The sequence below is a fragment of the Aulostomus chinensis genome, chromosome 7 (genome assembly GCF_037954235.1).
Source record: "Aulostomus chinensis isolate RoL2024-O1b breed Wild chromosome 7, RoL_Achi_v1.0, whole genome shotgun sequence".
Lineage (NCBI taxonomy): Eukaryota > Metazoa > Chordata > Actinopteri > Syngnathiformes > Aulostomidae > Aulostomus > Aulostomus chinensis.
In genome coordinates this window covers 28,735,321-28,754,046 of record NC_141326.1, presented here as the reverse complement: position 1 = coordinate 28,754,046, position 18,726 = coordinate 28,735,321, and the positions used below count along the sequence as shown (strand labels likewise).

At 47.8% G+C, this 18,726-nt stretch overlaps 1 protein-coding gene across 8 annotated transcripts in view; it reads right to left on the bottom strand.

Annotated features, from left to right (window-relative positions):
- Positions 1-827: 827 nt before the first annotated feature.
- Positions 828-18,726, bottom strand: part of kif21a (kinesin family member 21A) — a 42,063-nt gene continuing 24,164 nt past the window's right edge. Inside the window, exons 5-35 of one of the 8 annotated variants that reach the window (XM_086209736.1) lie at positions 18,401-18,532; positions 17,906-18,076; positions 17,306-17,421; positions 16,726-16,921; positions 16,449-16,638; positions 16,258-16,324; positions 15,941-16,144; positions 13,480-13,555; positions 13,050-13,164; positions 12,748-12,936; positions 12,137-12,336; positions 11,919-12,026; positions 11,750-11,818; positions 11,367-11,512; positions 11,037-11,181; positions 10,655-10,849; positions 10,414-10,515; positions 9,889-10,054; positions 8,726-8,746; positions 7,895-7,952; positions 7,072-7,126; positions 6,787-6,989; positions 6,035-6,151; positions 4,263-4,331; positions 3,338-3,474; positions 2,864-3,038; positions 2,577-2,741; positions 2,070-2,187; positions 1,799-1,969; positions 1,468-1,667; positions 828-1,334 (exon numbers count right to left, since the gene is read on the bottom strand). In XM_086209736.1, coding sequence (XP_086065862.1) covers positions 1,244-1,334; positions 1,468-1,667; positions 1,799-1,969; positions 2,070-2,187; positions 2,577-2,741; positions 2,864-3,038; positions 3,338-3,474; positions 4,263-4,331; positions 6,035-6,151; positions 6,787-6,989; positions 7,072-7,126; positions 7,895-7,952; positions 8,726-8,746; positions 9,889-10,054; positions 10,414-10,515; positions 10,655-10,849; positions 11,037-11,181; positions 11,367-11,512; positions 11,750-11,818; positions 11,919-12,026; positions 12,137-12,336; positions 12,748-12,936; positions 13,050-13,164; positions 13,480-13,555; positions 15,941-16,144; positions 16,258-16,324; positions 16,449-16,638; positions 16,726-16,921; positions 17,306-17,421; positions 17,906-18,076; positions 18,401-18,532 — 4,167 coding nt within the window. In that variant the 3' untranslated portion in view covers positions 828-1,243. Of the gene's footprint in view, positions 1,335-1,467; positions 1,668-1,798; positions 1,970-2,069; positions 2,188-2,576; positions 2,742-2,863; positions 3,039-3,337; positions 3,475-4,262; positions 4,332-6,034; positions 6,164-6,786; positions 6,990-7,071; positions 7,127-7,894; positions 7,953-8,725; positions 8,747-9,888; positions 10,055-10,413; positions 10,516-10,654; positions 10,850-11,036; positions 11,182-11,366; positions 11,513-11,749; positions 11,819-11,918; positions 12,027-12,136; positions 12,337-12,747; positions 12,937-13,049; positions 13,165-13,479; positions 13,556-15,940; positions 16,145-16,257; positions 16,325-16,448; positions 16,639-16,725; positions 16,922-17,305; positions 17,422-17,905; positions 18,077-18,400; positions 18,533-18,726 lie in introns of all 8 variants that reach the window. The other 7 variants (XM_086209735.1, XM_086209737.1, XM_086209739.1 and 4 more) reach the window with 7 other exon arrangements.

The following is an 18,726-nucleotide window of genomic DNA, read 5'->3' as shown; positions in this document are numbered from 1 at the left end:
GAACTACTTTCCTGACTGGGTGCAGTGGTTTGACGCAGCACCATTGTAGCTTTGGTCAACCGGAGGAGCGACTGCTACCGCTAATCATGTCAGACTTTGTTAGAGAGGATGAGGAGGATCACTGCTGGACCCTGATCCTGATCCGGATCTAGTTAAACTCCAATATACGCAGAGGAGGAACTGCAGGCTTTGGAGGCCGAGTGAGTGAGTCGGGACGGGGGGCTGAGGCGGTCCAAGTGGTCAAAATAAAATGACATCTTATAATTTTCACGTTTTTTGACAGCACCTGTTAAACACAACCCTGGTTCTGGAAATGCAGGCAAGTACCATTTATGAGCCGTTATGCTCCTGCAACCAACTGCTAGCATTCACTGCAGCTAAGCTAACTAGCAGTCAGACAGCCAGAGGGGTTTCTGGAGCCTAATAACACACAGGAGATAGTTGGGTGTCCGTCTGCGTGTCTGGGTCTGAAAATGGACAATAAGCATATTTCCAAAGAGTTTTTAGATTCCTTTAAGTGTTACAAGTTCATGGGCGCAACGCAGGACACCATGAAACAGTGCTGCAGAAACTGACGAAGGAAGATCACGAACGCAGGATATCGAGTTAAGCAGAACGGTGATTTGTCTTCTTCACGTAAAGCCACTATTGTTCAGAGGGGAGAGGAGCACAGCGACGTTGGTTCTGCTTCGAGTGCACAGAATTAAACCCAGGAGACTGGACGACTGGGTTGTGAAGACCAGCTACCAACCCACTAGCTCTGCCACATTGTTCTCCTCCTGTCAAACATCCACGATCCCCCCCCCCCCCCCCCCCCCGCTAACCGCTACTCTGTTTCCCCGGCCTAAGTGTGCAGTGTGGACCTAAGCTGAGCAGCAGCAGCCGTGTTTCCTGCGAGGCCGTTTGTCAAGATCAATAAACATGGCTGGCGTATGAATAATCTACGGTGAAGTAGTACATGTCTACAGCGCAAGAGAAAAGACGACTTTACGCCACAAAAAGTCATCAAGGACACATTACTGTAACTCTGATAAGCAGGACGCTCCGAGTATACTGAGCCAGACTACAAGTGTTAGTGTGTTAGTGTTCTCCAGAACTTTCCTGCTGAGCTGTGGCTCAGCCATTAGATGGCGAGGGAAGAGTGATTTAGGAGTCAAAGGTAAGGGGTCAAAGTGCAGGGCAACAGCATCAGACGATGCTTTTAGTGTCCATCCAGAGAAGCAACCAGCAGGAGGCGCTGCGCTCAGTTACTGGCCACCTCGTCTGCATTGTCAACCGCATCCAAGGTGCTGTCCAGTCCACCGCGTGCCCGCCAAATCTTCACGGTCCGGTCACTGACAGACACAAACGTGAAGAAATAAGACACCAAACTAACACGAGAGAGCATCGGAATCTCTGGTGATCAGGCTCAACCAGATCTGATCCTGGGGAACAGTAGGAGTGGGTGTGAAGGTGTGTGACACTCACTCAGAGGCGGTGAACAGGTGGCTGCTGTTGGTAGCGATGCTGTTGATGGGGCTGTCGTGACCCTTGAGCTCCCCCAAAGTCCCCAGAGTTTCTGTGTGCCACAGTTTGAGCACCCCTCCTCTGCAACCGCTCAGCAGGGCTGAGGAGCCAGGGACCACGCCCAGCGCACACACCCAGTCACGGTGGGCATTCGGGACTTGCTAATGGAGAGGAGGGGATTTAGACAGATTTACATTCCACGCTACTGCCGCCAAGCTGTCTTCTCATCTTTTCCTTAGTAAAGCACCTTGAATCAAACACTAGCGAGATCCGTTTAGGCTCCGCTTCCTACCTGCAGCAGGTCTTTGCGGTCCAGGTCCCACTTCTTGATGCCGTTGTCTCGGGAGCCACTGAAGAAGATGTCCCCCTGAATCACCAGCGACTCAATCCCATCATAGTGGGGCGGTTCAAAGTTGTGCGTTGGGGTGATGCTTCCCAGGGAGCCCTCAGCCACGTCAAACAGCTGCACGCAGACACAGAGGTTCACGCATCTTTACTCTCATGCTGCGTGAAGAGAAAAGCCATCCAGGAAACGAAGAGGTGATCGATAAGAGCGAACACACCTTGATATAGTGGTCCTTGGACCCGGTGATGACCAGGTCTTGGTTGTTCCCGGACTGGTCCACAGTTAAACACATAACTGGGCCCAGGTGACCGGTGAGTTTCCCAGTGGAGGCAAATCTGAAAAAGCCATTAAAATATATCAGACATATTTTGAGGCAGGGGTTCAGCCTCTGTCAGAGGTGTGACGAATACAGACTCCACCCATGGAGCGATGGCGATGCTGATCAAAGATCATCCATCTGTGCCCAACAGTTTTGTGTCTAGATGAACGATGAGGCACTTTATCAAAAGCAAGTGTCATCAATGATGGATGGACAGAACCTTCCTTCCGGGCAGCTCGGAAATTGGGAACGCACACACAAAGACACAACAAAGAGGAACTTTCTTATTCTCAACGATGTTTGGCTCTGGACCGACTTGTTGTGAGGCGCTGACCGCTGCTCAAGACGCCACCATTTCAGTAAAGAGTGTTTCCTGTTGAAGGTCAACGCTGGTGCTCTCCTTACCGTCGTAGATCCCAGACTCTGACGGCGTTTCCAGCAGCCGCGTACAGAACCGTCCCATTGGGGTTGAGAACGATCTGGTTGATAAGGTTCTCCCCTGCTGGGATGGTGACGGTCCGGCTGGTGTTGGACGCACAGACATCTCCAACACTCACCTGACCAGAGGACCTGCAGACACACGCAGGGAAACAGCGGGGAATTCAGGGGTTTCACAATCTCACCCACAAGTCACATTCATGGGTTATTAACTAGTTGTGCACGGTTGACACGCGCTCTTGTTGGACACTCACGATAATGTCCGGATACACTTGGCCGAGTCCCGGATGTCCCAGACTTTGATGTAGGAGGTGGAGACGGTGAAGACCAAACTGGAGCTGTAGCGGACCGACACCACGTTGTTGGGGTGACCAGCCAGGGACATTATCTCCTGACCCGTCACCAGGTTCCACACCTTACAGGTCCGGTCTGCAGGAGGACACGTTTTCAACAACAACCAATTTAAAACTTAAAAAAATACACAATGAATCCATAAAATGCCTCCATACTGAGGTAAAGTGGATACAATATTCAATTGTTCCGGCAAGTCTGTGAAAGTCCAGCAGCGAAGGTGAGCAGAGAATAACTGAATTTCCATTTTTGGGTGAACTATGCCTTTATATGTTGAAGGAAGTCCCCCACCCACACACAGTGCATCGCGGGGCAGGAAATGAAAAAGTGATAAGGTAAAGTTACAAAGGAGAGAGAGGATTGTGGGTAATAATGACCTTTGGATCCGGTGAAGAGAAGGTCGTCGGTGCAGTCGACACAGAGAACAGCTTTACTGTGTCCTTCAGCTACGTGGACACACTGCAACGTGGCGGTGCGACTGCTCTTAGTGGACGGCACCGGGTTAATGACGCCCCTGCAGGAACACACACGTCACTGTCAACGGGAGAAGTGACAGGACACGGCCGTGTAATTACATGAAGAAAAGAGAACGCCACAGATATTAATCACAGCCACCAAAACCAGACTCATGCGCAGCAGGCAGTTTCCTGGGATGATCAGCAAGATGCTGCGAATTAAAAATAGAATCAGATGATAATGAGAATCCAAAGAAAAGAGATGAGAACGGTGAGAGCAGAAAAGGAAAGCCAGACATCTAAAACCACCTCTTGTGTCTGCGAGAGCTTTTATTCCCCAGTGACAGGGAAGAATCCAGAGAGAAAAGTCACTGGAAACCAGCAGTGGCATCACCAGGACCAGGATCATTAACAGAGGCTGGGACTGAGAAACTGGCTTCTGTTAGTGGAATTGTGGGATCGATCTAACAGTTGTAGCCATTAGTATGAGTGGAGCAGCAGCAGGAGGAGGAGCAGCAACAGACCCAGACGTCTGAGTCCAGGAGTGGCGAAGATCTGCCGCTCAGAAAGATCGCACCACGCCGCGATGATTCGAGAGGAGGGGTGACACTGTTCCGGTTCACCTGCTCAGCCCAGAGGGGTTTCTACTTTTTGTGTTAACCACGTTAACCATCCGTGTGTGGTTGGGCCTCCACTCAAACACCAGTGTTGACCCCCCCCTTCAATCGTGTGTTAAACACCGCAGGTCTAAAGCCTGAAACCCTGTGAGTCTCTTCTCCAGAGGAACCTGCACCTCAAGTGGTCCAAGTTTAGTGAATTAAAAGACAAGAAAACAAAGAGGTTGTACTTGGGTGGTGAGAGAGGAGGGGAAACTGAGCGGAGGGTGCTGGAGGTCAGGTGGAGGCATCCGTTCACCCTGCAGGGGGAGAGAGGGGAGGTGCCTTCCATTTAACGGATTCCTCTTTGTTGTGCTTCAGGGTTGAAATGTTTTAGTCAACTCGTTTCATCGTGGTCATGAGAATTTCAAAAAGTTTTCAGAAGACATTTAACGTAATGTGACTGTGACACATGTTAGCAGGTACTGAGTTTAAAAGGGACACTACAGGTGAGTTTCCACATTTGAATTATCAGTCCCTTGGAACTTAAAATCTTCCAAACTACACACACACACACACACACAGGAACAATGTCATGAATGAGGTCCAACGTGTTCTGAAGGTTATGCCAGTACGTCTCTGTATTGAGCTTCTGCCAACGTGTGAGATCTCATGCATCCTGCAGGACGTTTGCTGTGCACCACAGCAACCCACTTCCTGCGGCTAAAGAGGGCGACGCTGTTACTGGCGTGAGCCGTAGGGCAGAGATGAGCTGGCTCCTGATGACAGAGTTGAGAGGGAGGACATTCAGGCTGCCAATTAAGCTGCGACGTAATGAAAGCGTGAGCTGGGCTGTTGCTGGCAGGAGCGTGGGAGGACGAAGACTCAAGGAGGCGCATATGCTGAGTGTACGTCATGGAGAACACCTGTCGGGGAAGCTGGACACAAACGTGTCCACGCAGCGGTTTAGAGCCTGCTACGATCACGTCAACGCCATATGAACAGGTGAGGATCGGCCAGTCGTGCAGGTTTCTGCTCACCACAGCTTCACAAACACACTTTTGTTGGTTTGACCGCCTGTTTATCAATTAAGCCCCACAAAAGCTAGCAGGATGGTTTTCGTCTGGCTGAAGGAAGACGCCATCGTATTTTGGGGCAGATCCAGGGATCTTTTTGTCATCCTCTTTAATATTCTGCACTAGGTTTTAAATTATTTCTCAGTTCATAATAAACTGACCTTCACTGGAATGATAAAATTTGGCATATTTGTAATGTTTGGCAAGCATTTCCAGATATTTACATTGTTGTTTCAGTTGCAGGCTTTTTTGCTGTTGATATCTGTGCTCTGTTACCAGGAAATATTTCAGCCCTCTGTTCTTTTGGTGCACTCCTAGTTTTCAAGGTGATTTTAAACTTTTAAAGATTTTAACATCCTTGTTTAAGACGGACGCCTCATTCAGGTGGATATAAATGTTTGTTCGCCAAAATGAATTGAGGCGTCCTCAAATCATGGCTCACGACTCCTTACCGTGAGATTATTTATAATCCATAGAGGGACACAATCGAGGAATTCCTGACGCAGACACAGGATGAATGAGTAGAAGATGTTTCAAACTGTAAACAAGTCGACCCATCGTCCTGTCACTGAGCGCAGAGCCCAACTGAGCGAGGCTGATTTTTTAATTTCACGTCCACGAGAACTCACTTGCAGGATAAAAACATGGATCGGCTCCATATTTAGCATCAGAGGGACGCTCGATGTGAGTGAAGACAGACGTGAGATATTACTACCAGCGTGACGGCTGAGTACATAAACATTACTCAAGTTAGAGAAGGAAAATATTACTTTCAATTCAGCACACAACAATAACCTCAATGCTGAAGCTACTGAATCAGGCGGAGAGCATTCTTGATTTGAAACATGCTTCTGCAAAGCAGGAAACTGAGAGGCAGATTAGTAGAGTTGAAGTAATATTATGAATCTTTTTTTTCCAGCTTAGCAGCCAGTGTCGGCAACTCTTACTGTTTAAGCTCCTTGACCTTTGCCCTGTCGGCTGCTGCTTGTCCCCTGTCATAGGTCTTCCTGCGTGATAGCGGTGAAGGCTCCGGAACTCTCTTATCCACAGCTGCTGTCGGTGTTCTGGAGCCAGAACTGATCGTTCATTTTGATAGTTACCCACAGACAACACAAGACAGTATAGGAAACAATAAAACAACAGAAGGATGCGGAACCAGCATGAAATCATGGCAACAATGAGGCGATGAGCATGCAGTACACACAGGAACAGTTACCTGGTGGTCCGACTCCCAAAACACTGGTGGTTCTCCGCCATTTTAGCTCATGAAGACACTCACTTTTTGCTCTGCACTACTGCTGCGTGTCCCAAAATATAATTCCACTACTCATGTGTCTGCTGATGTTCTCTGCCAGCCAAGACTCGTTCACATACATGTGCACGTGTGTTTGAGGGACGGCCTTTGGCGAGCCGTTTAGTGGTCTGGTAAGTATTTCTGCTTTGCCTGCCTTGCAACTTTAAGAAGCGATTAGCACGGTTGTTTTAGCAGGGAAGAGTAAAAAATAAGCTGCAGATGTGTTAAAACTCCTCTTTACATGCTTTCATCTGGAAGGACTCAGTCAGAGGAAGTTGTGACATTTGAGGTGAGGAGGCTCAAGAGTAACAAATAGATAAAGCACAGAGAGCTGCAGCAACATCAAACATGCAGGAAGAGAGGAAGAAGAGCGAAATGTTAACAGAGAGCCGGGCCTGGACTTACATGCTGCCCATTTTAGAGGAAAAGCCGGGGGAGAGAGCTGTGTAGTCCCTGACTGCTGAACCTGACGAGTCCAGGTCTCCTCCACCATCTGGGGTTTCAGCTAACGGCAACATCGGAGCGGAGAAGTCAGCAGTCGGCGCGTCAGGAGCCGAGTCGCTGTTTGCATACAATAACTCCATCTGAGTGGTGGTCCTCCTGCGAGCCTGCAGAGCGGAGAAAATCAGAGGTTAGACAGGAGTGACATGTTGGAGCTAAAGAGCAGGTGAGGCGTAAACCCTGTACTACCTTGTTCCTGGTCTTGGTCTCTCCACACAGCTTCATCAGATCTGATGCCAAGGTGCTGGAAAGAGCACACACACTTGAGTGACGACCAGCCCACTTACAGTAGTGTAACAGAGAGACATGTAACACAAAATCACTAGCCAACAAAACGACCATAAACTAACGCGACCTGGGTGGTTGAGCTGCCAGGACAACATGAAAACCCTATTAACGCCACTGATGTATTAACTCAAGATTAACCTGATCATCTGAACCCCCAATCAGCTCAGGAGATGTGACAACACATGAAGACAACACTGTTCGCACGCTTGAAAGAAACGCAGAAGAAACATGTTCATCAGCAGGCGGAAACTGGCACAACGCCGGTTCAAACCCGGGAAGCTTTAGAGTTTATTCTTTTGAACAAATCAAGAGAAGATGTCGGAGCGTGACGGTCAGATCCTGCCACAGACACTTGGCGCATCGGGAGGAGCAACGTTAGAGACTGAAGACCGATCCGTCCCAGAGGAAATGAGTAGCGTAGCCTGCTACTCGGCTTTGCAGTGGGGGAACAGATGTTTGTACAAAAAAAAAAGACACAAATCATCCTTAAACTGATCTATAGACGGCCATTTGTAGTCATCACGGCCGGCCGCATCTAAAGACAACAACACTGCAGCAGCATCTGCTAGACTTTACAGAAACTCTCTGGATCCACTGAAGCATCGTAAAATTGAACGAACCACAACTGGACGATGGAGAATCGTCTTCCCTGAGTTATCCTGTCATCGCTGCGGGTCAACACTGACATCATGCCACAACAACATTAAACAGCACACAGACTCACTTTCCCTCTGCAGAGGGGCTCTGGGCCGACTCGTCGCTGCTGCTGTCATCTCCATTTTCTGTGAAATCAGATCAAGTCTGACATGAGTATATTAGTCAGCACAAGCAAAAAACAAAACAAAAAAAACCCAAAACTTAAAACGATCCTTTAAAATGCTCCTGAACAAATGCTATTTAAGATGAAATGATTTCACCTCTTGCTGTGTTTTACTGAAGGGTAAAGAAATGTACTCTTATTTTAGCGACTAGCTAGTTGCTCAACATGGATTTCCGAGAGATGGAACACGTGAGGCGGATGAGGGGAACATCAGCACAGGGCCATGCCGTTTTATCGACAAACAGGAGCTCGGCCCTTGCGGAGCTTGATGGGATCAGATGGACAGAAAAGTTGGGAGGTCAGAGGTGGGAAATGGTTAAAAAGAGGGGATGTGGGTGAATTTGGGTGAAGGCAAAAGACCCAGTGAGACACATCAAGGTTGAGAAGCATATGGAGTCATTAGTCTGTGGCTCCTGAGGGGGTCAGCTGACCTACAGGGACCGTCAGTCACATTATCCATGTTGTATGGTTCCTGTGAAGGGGTCTGGGGTTAGCGGGGTGCTAAAGCATGAGGGCTGTAGCACATGGTGAGCTGGGAGGAGAGGAGGAGGAGGAGGAAGAGGAAATGTGTCTCCAGACGAGGGGACAGGGGACTCAGCAGACAGATGGAGGGAAGCCTGGTTGCACTGCACCTCATGCACCTGTTCATGTTGCATTTAGTTAGTTTCAAAGTGCCAAAAGGGAAGGAACCGTGCATTAATAACACAGATAAGAGTCTAATATAGTTGCACTTACCAGCCGGGACGTTACCTAGCTCTGTAAAATATAAGAAAACAAACAAAAAGAAAAAGAAAACGTGGGGGAACAGAAAAAAGGCAATGCACAAATCAAAACCACAGTCCCCCAAAACTCTAAAACAAAAAGAAAATGAAGTGCAACTCGTGTAAACAGAGCGTACTACTGAACAGATGCTGGCAACAGAAGTCCAGATTTACCTTCAGCAACCTAATGGTTATAATAGTGTGTGTGTGTGTGTGTATCAGCACCCTCCAGCAGCCAGATGTGGGGGATTCTACTGAGCACCATGTGTAATGTTCTGTGTGCTTTCATTGCCAACACGCATGATTGTACCAGCCAACCCACGGCTCTGCTGTGAGCAGGTGAGGGTGAGATCGGCGTGCTGGGAGGGGTGACATCACCTTTTACAAGACTGAAATTGTAAAAACACTAGAAAATCAACATCTGGTGATCCATGTTGATAGTTTTGCTCATCAGGGTGAATCAGGAAACTAATCACATGACACAACGGCTTGTTTGTGAAATGATCGATTAGCAACTGTGCACAAAAAAGGACTCAAAAGAGCTGACAAACCTCTCCCATGTGGTCACCTGACCCGTTCCAGGGGCGTCAACTACACGTGTGTACACGGATACAGCAAATTACAGGTCATGCTGGCCTCATTGTCTTTGCTAGCAGCTGTTGTGCAGCTGAATTCTCCATGTCGCTGAGCGAAAGCACCGGTGTGCCCGATGTAAAACAACGGTCACGTGATTATGCATTTTCAGGCGTGCACACGTAGCGTGGATGCAGCTTCAGACATGTACGAGAAGTTCCTCCTCTTCGTTTTGGGAAACTTGATTTAATTTGATGTAAACACCAAATGTTAGTTTTAGACCAGCTTATATTCAGCAGCAGGTGACAGGCAGGAGCCTCTCAAACGGCCCACAATCATGCAGCTGACCAGCAGCCCAGCCCACCTCTGACAGCGCCTGAACAACGACAAACATTTAGGAACATGATCCCAACATGATCATCATGCCACAATCCAATCAGTCACAATTGTCCAACGTTAATAATCTCAATGACGCGTCAGGAAGTGGGCTGGATTAAACCTGAGGTCCGACCCGTGGTTTTGGTGTTTATCGGGCGCATCAGCGCAAATAAAAGCCCTCGTTACCTTGCAGTGCGTTCCCCAGCAGGGCGTCCAGCTCCGGGTTGAACTCGGCTTTCTCCTTCAACATGTGAAAGAGCAGCTGGTTCTGTGTGGCGCTGGTGATCTCCGTCTGCTTCAGCCGGCCCTCCATCACCTTCACCTGGGACTCCTTCTGGGCCGCCTGCAGACCCTGAAGACACGAGACCGCAGATGTTAGCGCGGATGAGAAATTTCACGTTGCAATTTGTCAGGATGACTGCTAATGTCAGTTTACAGACAAGGTAGCTGATTAGCCGCAGCCTGTGAAACAGCATGGAAACGCAACTGAAAGTGTCACTGATGCATCTCCATGCCAGCGTGATCACTGCTGCTGGGCAAGAAAGGAGGAGAGCTCCTTTCTGCAAGCATGCAACATAGTCTTAGTTTAATGAACACATTAAAACACCTCACCCGCTTACTCATCAACTCACTGACAAACAACATCAGCACCGACCTACTCGGAACTATCGGAGGAACCGGTATTTTCATGGTTGTCCTCAGAGCTGGTACCTTGTTTATCGCCATTGACATGAAGTGATCCAGCAGGAAACGAGCCTCTGCCAGGGTGCAGGAACCAATCACAGCAGAGACGTCCACGGTGTCCCCCTCCTCCTGCAAAGTAACACTGAGTCTGAATATTCTCATGGTGAGGTCACCTTGGCCGAGGCGTTCTCATATTCTTGTCTGAGCGTTTTCAATCCTCCCATCACAACCTGAGGCTGCTGGAAGTCCTCCAGAAGCTTCTACTCACCTTCGTCTCCTCCATTTGCATGATGTTAGCCTGGCAGTCGGCGATGCTGTCGTTGATGTAGTCAATGTTGGCGGTCAGAGCATCCACTTCCTCATTCAGGGGAAGCACCGCTTTCTCCTCCTCTGGCCCCTCCCTCATTAGCCGGTCCCTCTTCCTGATGACCTTCTCCTTGCGTTTGGTCAGCTCCTCCCGTTGCTATGGAAGCACAGGAAATGACATCATCATCATTTACTTTCAGAATATAAATAATTCTATTTTTTTGTTTTACTTATCTGTTTACGTTTATGTGGTTTAATCAGTTTTCTATTTATTTTTCCGGGACTATCAAATCAGTCCAGGACGCATCCTTCAACTGCTCACATAATCTGAGAAGATAAGTTACCTTGAGGAGGCGGTTCATGTCAGCCTCCATGTTGCAGATGGTCATCCTCTGCATGATGACATCAGAGATCCGACGCTCAAGAGACTGCCATTTATTGCGGGCAATTCTAGTGGAGTAAATTCCTACTGAACGCCTGTAGGAACCCCTACACACACACACACACACACACACACACACACACACACACACACACACACACACACGGTCCAGGATTTATCCATTATGTTAGGTTCAGGTTCGTGTTGGAGAGCTCAAACTGGGCCTGTTTCCTCTCAGGAAGTCTGGATGATATTCAGAAGCTCTGTCTGTCTGAAAGCATCCCAAACTCACCGGGTGCCGTTGGGAGCAGCGTTCCCGGGGGAGTACATACGTCCAGAGGGCGGGCGGTGAGTGGAGTCCTGGATTGCTTCTGGGACATTGATCTTTCTCACGACCTTCCCGGAGGTGGGTCGGACCTGGCGCCTCAGAGCCGTCACCTAAACCAGGACAGGTAGAGGAGTTGGTTAAGTAACTCTATGCCTCCCACCTTCCTCTGCATGCTGAGTTTGCATCAGATTAAATGATGTAAACATCTAGTTTGTCTGACTGAATCCTGCCACTCAAACTGAAGTGAAAACATGCAGCACCACGGCATCTTGGCCCATCCCCCAACCCTGCAGCCCCCCCGCACAAAAACCAGCCAGCAAACAGAGCGGTAACATGAAGCTGCTCACCTCCTCGGTCTTTCTCCTCAGAATGAGCTCCTGCTGTCTTTTCTGGGCCTCCAGTAATTTCAGTTGGTGCTGAGGAGGAAACACAACAGAAGCAGAGACACCTTCAGCCAGACAGACACAGAACACACCACAACTACAACCACAACTACAACTCGCGGCCGTCCCTCACCTCTTGCTTGCGCTGGTCTTTCTTCAAAGTAGCAATTTCTCGATTTCTCCGCGACTCGTTCATCCTGTTCTTCTCCTGCTGCTCCTTCATCTGCTTCATCAGACGAACCTGAACAAATCATCACAAATACACAAATCAACTGTAGCTTCAGTCAACTGCACTTTATGTGCAGGCAACCAAAGCGCCAGAAAAACAAAGAGTAACATTTTCGAGTCTACCTTTGTCTTCTTCATCTCCGCCACATCCATCTGAAGCTTCTTCAGCTGTTTCTCGTACTGTGATTGGTTCTTCAGCAGGCGGGCGTGTTCCTTCTGGGCCGCCTGCAGCTTGTGGAGCTCCTTGTTCATGATGCTCAGCTTCTTCTCATATTCAGTCTTGATCTTGCGAGCTTTGTCATCCGAGCCGCTTTCCACGGAACCTGAATCCCACAAATCCAAGGAAATGATGCAAAACAGGACATAAAGTAATTTTATAAAAACTTGATATTCAGTCTGTCGAAAAAGTCAAATCTTTTTTCTCTCACAGGCTCCATTCTTGGTCTTTTAATGCATATAAAACTTAAAATTAGTTGTGATTGTCTGGCTCTTTACAAACGAAATACACGAAGCCTATAGTCCTTTGTGTCATTCCCCAAAGACCAAGATTCGATGGAAAATAAATTACAAAAACAAAATTAAAAAGGAAAAGAGGGAGGAAGTCAAATATTTTCTAAATAAATTGATCAGAAAGACCATCGGTGGATTTTTTTTTTTATCCTCATGACTAAAACCCATTATAAGAGTAAGGTGCGTGCTCTTAATCCTTTCTGGCAACATCCTCCGTGTCTTACTCATGTTTTGGAGGACACGGTCCCGCTCCAGCTGGGTGTCTCTGATTTTACACTGCAGCATCATCAGCTTCTGCTCGTACTGCTGTTTGAGCGTGTGCAGGCGCCTCTGGCTGTTCTCCAGCTCGTCGATCAGCTTCTGCTTGATGGCGATCTCACAGGTGATGTTGGCCAGGTCTGCCTGGTAGTTCTCTGTTGGACACGGATGAGATCGAAGAGCAAACATGTTTCTGCTTTCTGCTGAATAAGGGCGCCCTGGAACCCCGCCAAGTTAACTCAGCCACTCAAGACTTGGTCCCTCGCACCTTTTTCATCTGACTCAGAGTCAGAATCGTCAGAGCTCTCCTCCACATCCATCTCCTCCTCCTCCTCGTCCTCCTCCTCTTCTCCGTCGTCATGGTCACTGCCCTCCTGGACCTCCTGCAAGATAATAAACAGTTTCACATTTGATGGAGCTGTTTGTGATGCTTTACTTTACACTTCAGTTACAAAATAATCAGGTTTAAAAGAATGGAAATATAATTTTGTGCCAATGAAAAACAGTCTCCAAAGTCAACTGAGAACATTTGGGTTCAAAATGAGATTTGTCCATCACAGTTTCTATATTTGGCTTCTGGGAAAACTTTTAAGAAATTCCCAGGGAATTAATGGCCTGTACAATAAAGCAGCTCAACACTTTCAGTGCTTTCACAGCACTGACTCAAGTTATATCACACAGTTTCCTGCCAATCGCACCATTTCTGCATCTTCGGCCATTTCCTTCTCTGTGCCCTTCTCCTGCTCGTTGTCAGGAACCTCGTCCTTGTTGGCACTGAAAGATTCAGACATGCGATGGTCAAAAAGAAACTCAAACGTCAGAAAAACCCCACAAAAATTCTGTCATACAGCCCCTTTTCACGGTGGCCATGACAACATGTCACGACAGGGTAAACACAGGTGTTCAACCTGTGTTTATGCTGCCATGACTTGTCAAAATGGCAGCTGGGAAAAAAAGACCCAGTCTGGGCTGAATCTCCACGGGTAATAGAACACACCGCTGGTGATACATTTATACAGTGAAAACATCTGGGCTGGACTGGCAGTTTATTCTTTTAGGAGGCTCAGCATGTTCAACAAAGCAAACTGTTACTAAAGAATGACGCTGTCTTTTGACAAATAAGCTTTCTGTGGAACTACAAAATGTGAGTGCATGCATGATTCCTTCTGAGATCACCTTCCAAACCATGATGAATGTGTGTTCTCAGTAAGTCCGTCCTGACGCCTCCATAACAAGCTTGTTTGTGGAAAAGACAGCGCAGACTGTTGAACTAAAAAAGGGGGACGGGATCTCACCAGAGTCTGAACCCAAGCACAACAAGCATGGAGGAAATAAGCAGTGCAAAAACATATTTGTGAACCAACTCCATGAAGCGGATCTGTTGGATAGAGACTTTATCCAATCTTAAAGGTTAGCGATGCACAAAACATCAAAAAAACATGAGAAAAAGGCTGTCAGACGAGGAATCAGATGTCTTTCATGTGGTCAAATTTGAGGACAAAATATAGAAAGCACTTTTGAAGCTTCAACCTGACAGGGAGAAGTTCAAGTTCCAGGCTGGCTTCAATTGAAATCAGAAAACAAACACGATGGGCTGAGGAAGCGAGGGTGAAGAGCGATGAGTCAGCGGGTGAGCTACAGGGTAGATTAAGGTGCTGCTTGGGGGACTCTTGGTCGGTGGGTGAACCTGCTGAAAATAAAGAAACAAAAACGGTGCAAAAAGCGATGCAAAGAATGAGAAATGGCGGCAGCAGGAAGGTGGAAGAGCCAACAAACCTGGTGTCCTCAACCTCCTCCTCCACCACCACCACCTCCTCCTCCCTCTCCTCCCTCTCTCTCTCCTCCAACAGCTGCTGGAGTCTTCAGGGAGGGGTCAAGGGTCAAACCAGAGAAGGAAGCAAGAGATGAACGAAGGAGGGAAGAGTGGAGGGAAGAATGGTCAGAGGAAGCTCTGGACTGAAAATTCCAACTCCCCCCCCTTTAAGTGCTTCTTGAGGCGACTGACGGTCTCAGCCTGCGTGCTGCTGCTGCTGGACATTGATGACGAGGACGTTTTCCTGGCAGCTGAATTCTGTCAAGCTGGAACAAAACAACTCCACTGTGCCAGATTCACACGACACGATGTTAGCGCTGATGTTCCAGAGGTTTGGAAGTAATCGGGGATTAAAAAGAAACCCTGTCTAGAGCCGCAAACCTGCGACTGCACATCCGTATGTGTGTGCGCGTGCGCGTGTGCGTGGTGGTGGACGCGTTGTAAATGATCTAAAAGGCTACAGGGGAGAGCAGCAGTGGGAGGAGAACCTGCAGGGTGTATTATTTGTTTAGTAACTGTAGTTTTTCTGTGTATTTACTGTTGCATTTACAAGAAACGTCAGAAAAAAAATACAACTTTCCTTTAAAGTCTTTTTGGCTTCTCGCTGCAAATCAGCTGACAAATAACCCTGAACGCCGTTTCTTCATTGTATGACATCTTATTTTGGACCAGAGGATCCTGTTTTTTTCACTTCTCACGTGTGTCTTCACGAACGACCTTCAGTAAAGTCGCCTGATTCAAGACGGCGAGTTACGCAGTGTGGAGACGACAGCCACCAGGTGACTGTGAAATGACTGCGTTGTCGACCGGTTGTTTTGTTGGCTTCAAAAGCTACCAAACACAAGGAGCTTTCTGACCCGAGGAAGATTTCGCAGTCCTTAATTTAGCTGGAAGGAAGGATTCCATTCCACGAAATGGAAGCGTTTAATCCCTACTTTCACGATGGGTGACAGTGGGCCGACACAGCGCCAGCCACCGACATGTTTAAAATCATGTAAAACAAAAGCCATGTGCACAACTGCAATTAGCATTAGCCTTTGAAATGGGACGAAACACTGACAAATGAACTGAGAGTGAATCCATGGCACACAATAAACACACAGCTATGATCCCAGCACCCGCCATCTTGGAATTGCCGGTTTACGTCATGTCTGATAGCGTGAGTGCAAACAGGAAGGGAAAAAAAAAGCTCTGGAGGATTTGCAGTTCCTCAAAAAAGACGTTATTTGCCTTTGAGAAAGAACTGTAAGTTGAAGTCACAGACAGAAGAGCTGGCCCATTCTGACTCATATTTAGAACACAGCTAAACATGCAACAACAGATCAAATGTTCCTTGCATTTCTTACCTTTTCTTTTTCTTTTTTTCTCGTTTCTTCAGTTTCTCCAGGTCTTTCTTGGCGAGCTCGATGATGTCAGAGGTCTCTTTCTCGGGGGCCAGCAGCGTCGTGGAGAACGAGCCGGGCCCTCCGTAGAAGGACTGACGGTTGGAGGCACGAGACAGACTCTTCCTGAGATTCTCGTTCACTGCCTCGCTCTCCAGGAGTTTGGCTCTGAGGAGACAAAGCAGGCGGAGCTCACAACAGAGCAACAACCTCTGCAGGTGAACGATGTCCAGCGCAGGAAAAGCACCTGACAGCAGAGGCGAGCGCTGGAAGACATTTACCTGAGGTCTTCAATCTCTTTGATGTAGCTCTGAATCATGTTGCCTATTTCCTCACTGCCTCCTTCACCTGGAGGAGAAACAAAACGAGGAAAAGGAGAAGAAAGGGGATTCTTTACTTACAAAACTAAACTTTGCGTCATGTTTCATGCACCGACAGTGAAGCAACAATGAAGCGCCAGCTGAGCTCCCACCTGCCCTGGCGAGGGCTTGGTTGGCCTGGTCGCTGAGCAGCTGGGTGAGTCGCGCCCTCTGAGCGTCGATGGTCTCCTGCATGGCCTTCACCCTCACTCTCAGGTTGCTGTTCTCTGTCTGCAGCATGGAGTTCTCGTGGAACATGTCGCTGAAGCTCTCCACGCCGTCCTCCCCCGCCAAGCGTTTACCCTGCAGAGAACAACGTACACGCCTATCAGAACTCTACTTGAAAGCTTCATCTCACACCATTATTCTAAACGTGTCGGCTCTACTCACCGTCTTGTACTCCATCAGCTCCATCTGCAGTCGAGCGATCTCAGTCCGTAGGGCGCTGATCTGCTGGCTGGCCTTGTCCTGGTTCACCATCACCTTGTTCTTAATGTTCCTGGCTCGGTTGGCGTACTTCAGCGTGTTCAGAGTCTCCATGAAGTCCCGGTCAGACGGGCTGATGCATGCGATCATCACGGTTTGGCTGAGACCAGGAGGAGGTGGACAGTTAGGGAAGCAGAAATCATCCAGACTGTTGCATAAATGACAGAATTTCCATAAATGCAAGAGTTAAACAGTGGTTTGGATTAAACGCAGACAAACGAAAGGTTTCCCTTTTAGAAGTCGCTGCGATGATATTCTGATTCGACACTACACTCCGTGTTCTTTGACCCCGCGCATGAATATCTGAATATCTTCCTAAACTAAAGGTTATTAATGTATCAATCAAAAAAACAGATTTGTGGGCTGGATTTTATCATGAATTTTTTTTTACTGGGACTCTTGCAGTGGTGTTTTACTGACATCCTGTGGAAATATCAGACCCTTCAATCAGAGAGAAGCACAATGAGGAGGTGAGAGAACCGACCTGTTCCCTCCTAATGAGTCCTGCAGGAGTCGCGTCAGTTTGGAGTCTCGGTAAGGCACATGTGACGCCCGCTTGCTCCGGTCGCCCAAAGCACTGATTACATTCCCCAGAGCGAGCTAGAGACAGACAGACATTTTATGAAGTTCATTATCGTGCAGACCTCAACTTTGGGAAGGGAGGGGCATTTTAATCTATTTGGTTTTGTTAAATCCAGTGGCGGGAATCATAACTGGGCTCCTACATCACTCCAAAGCTGAGAATCAGTATAGACTATTGTGGAATATAATCTTTGAACAGCTCCAAACAAGCAGAAACTAGTGAGGAGTACTTAGAAAATCAGTCTACAGTATTTGTGTGTATTAGTGCTGCATTCAGATGACCAAAGGCTGAATACACTGTATTAATAAGAGTAAAAATAAAGCAAAGTTAAGATGACATGTTTATGTCGAAATTAGCTTTTCCTTGGTTGAGCTTTTGTGTTGAAGACTTTGTTGCCCTTCACGACAGAATATCCACTTCTACATTTCAGCCACTAGATGGCGGTGTGTCACTGAGAGACTCCACTGATCCTGGAGAGCAGAGGAGGCAGAAGTGGCTCACCAGTCCACAGTTGATGGATATGCCCTCTTTGGCTCGATCGCCTGTGGCACCGGTTCTCTTCAGCCTCTCAGAACCGGCCAGGTCAACAAAGTGAAACTTGGCTGTCAGCGTTTCGTACTCGTCCATCTCAGCGTTGCCGTTGGAGACTCTGTTATCGGTCTCGTCTTCTTGCTGTGAGTGGTAATGACACACAACGTCAATCTAAATGAATGAAAGACTGGTTTCGGTTCTACGTTACTACTCATTCTACTACTCCTCGTTCTATGATACTTCGACAAGCCACAGCCTGCTTCTTCTTTTCTTAGCTGGTAACAATCTCACTCAAGCCGAACATTCATGAGGGCAGAATCAAACTGTAGCACAACATAATATCCTGTTTTATTCTGGCGTTTCCTGTCTGCCTTGCAGCAACTAAACTGTGCAAAAATCATCTTTCACTGGGAGAGAGAGCGACAGGAACTTCATGGAATGCATCCAACATGCGTGTGAACGAACATTGTCAGAGGCACAGACGCGGACTTGGCACAGGTGGATGGTGAAGATGGCGTGAGATCGAGAGCTCTGGACGTTCATCTGAGTGCTCGCTGTGGTGCGAGACAGAGCGCCCAGCTTCAGGCACTGCATCATCTGACGAGGGAGGGAGGGAGAGAGGGAGAGCGCTTATAATTATTAACAATCACATCATCACGGTTGAAAACCCCCCAAACGGCTGGTTATCATCAAAATATGAACAAACTAAAATTGAGAGTCATTACAAAGTAATTCGATGTATTTATGAAGGCCCGCGGCTTCACATTACACGTATTTCTTCATCTTTCTAA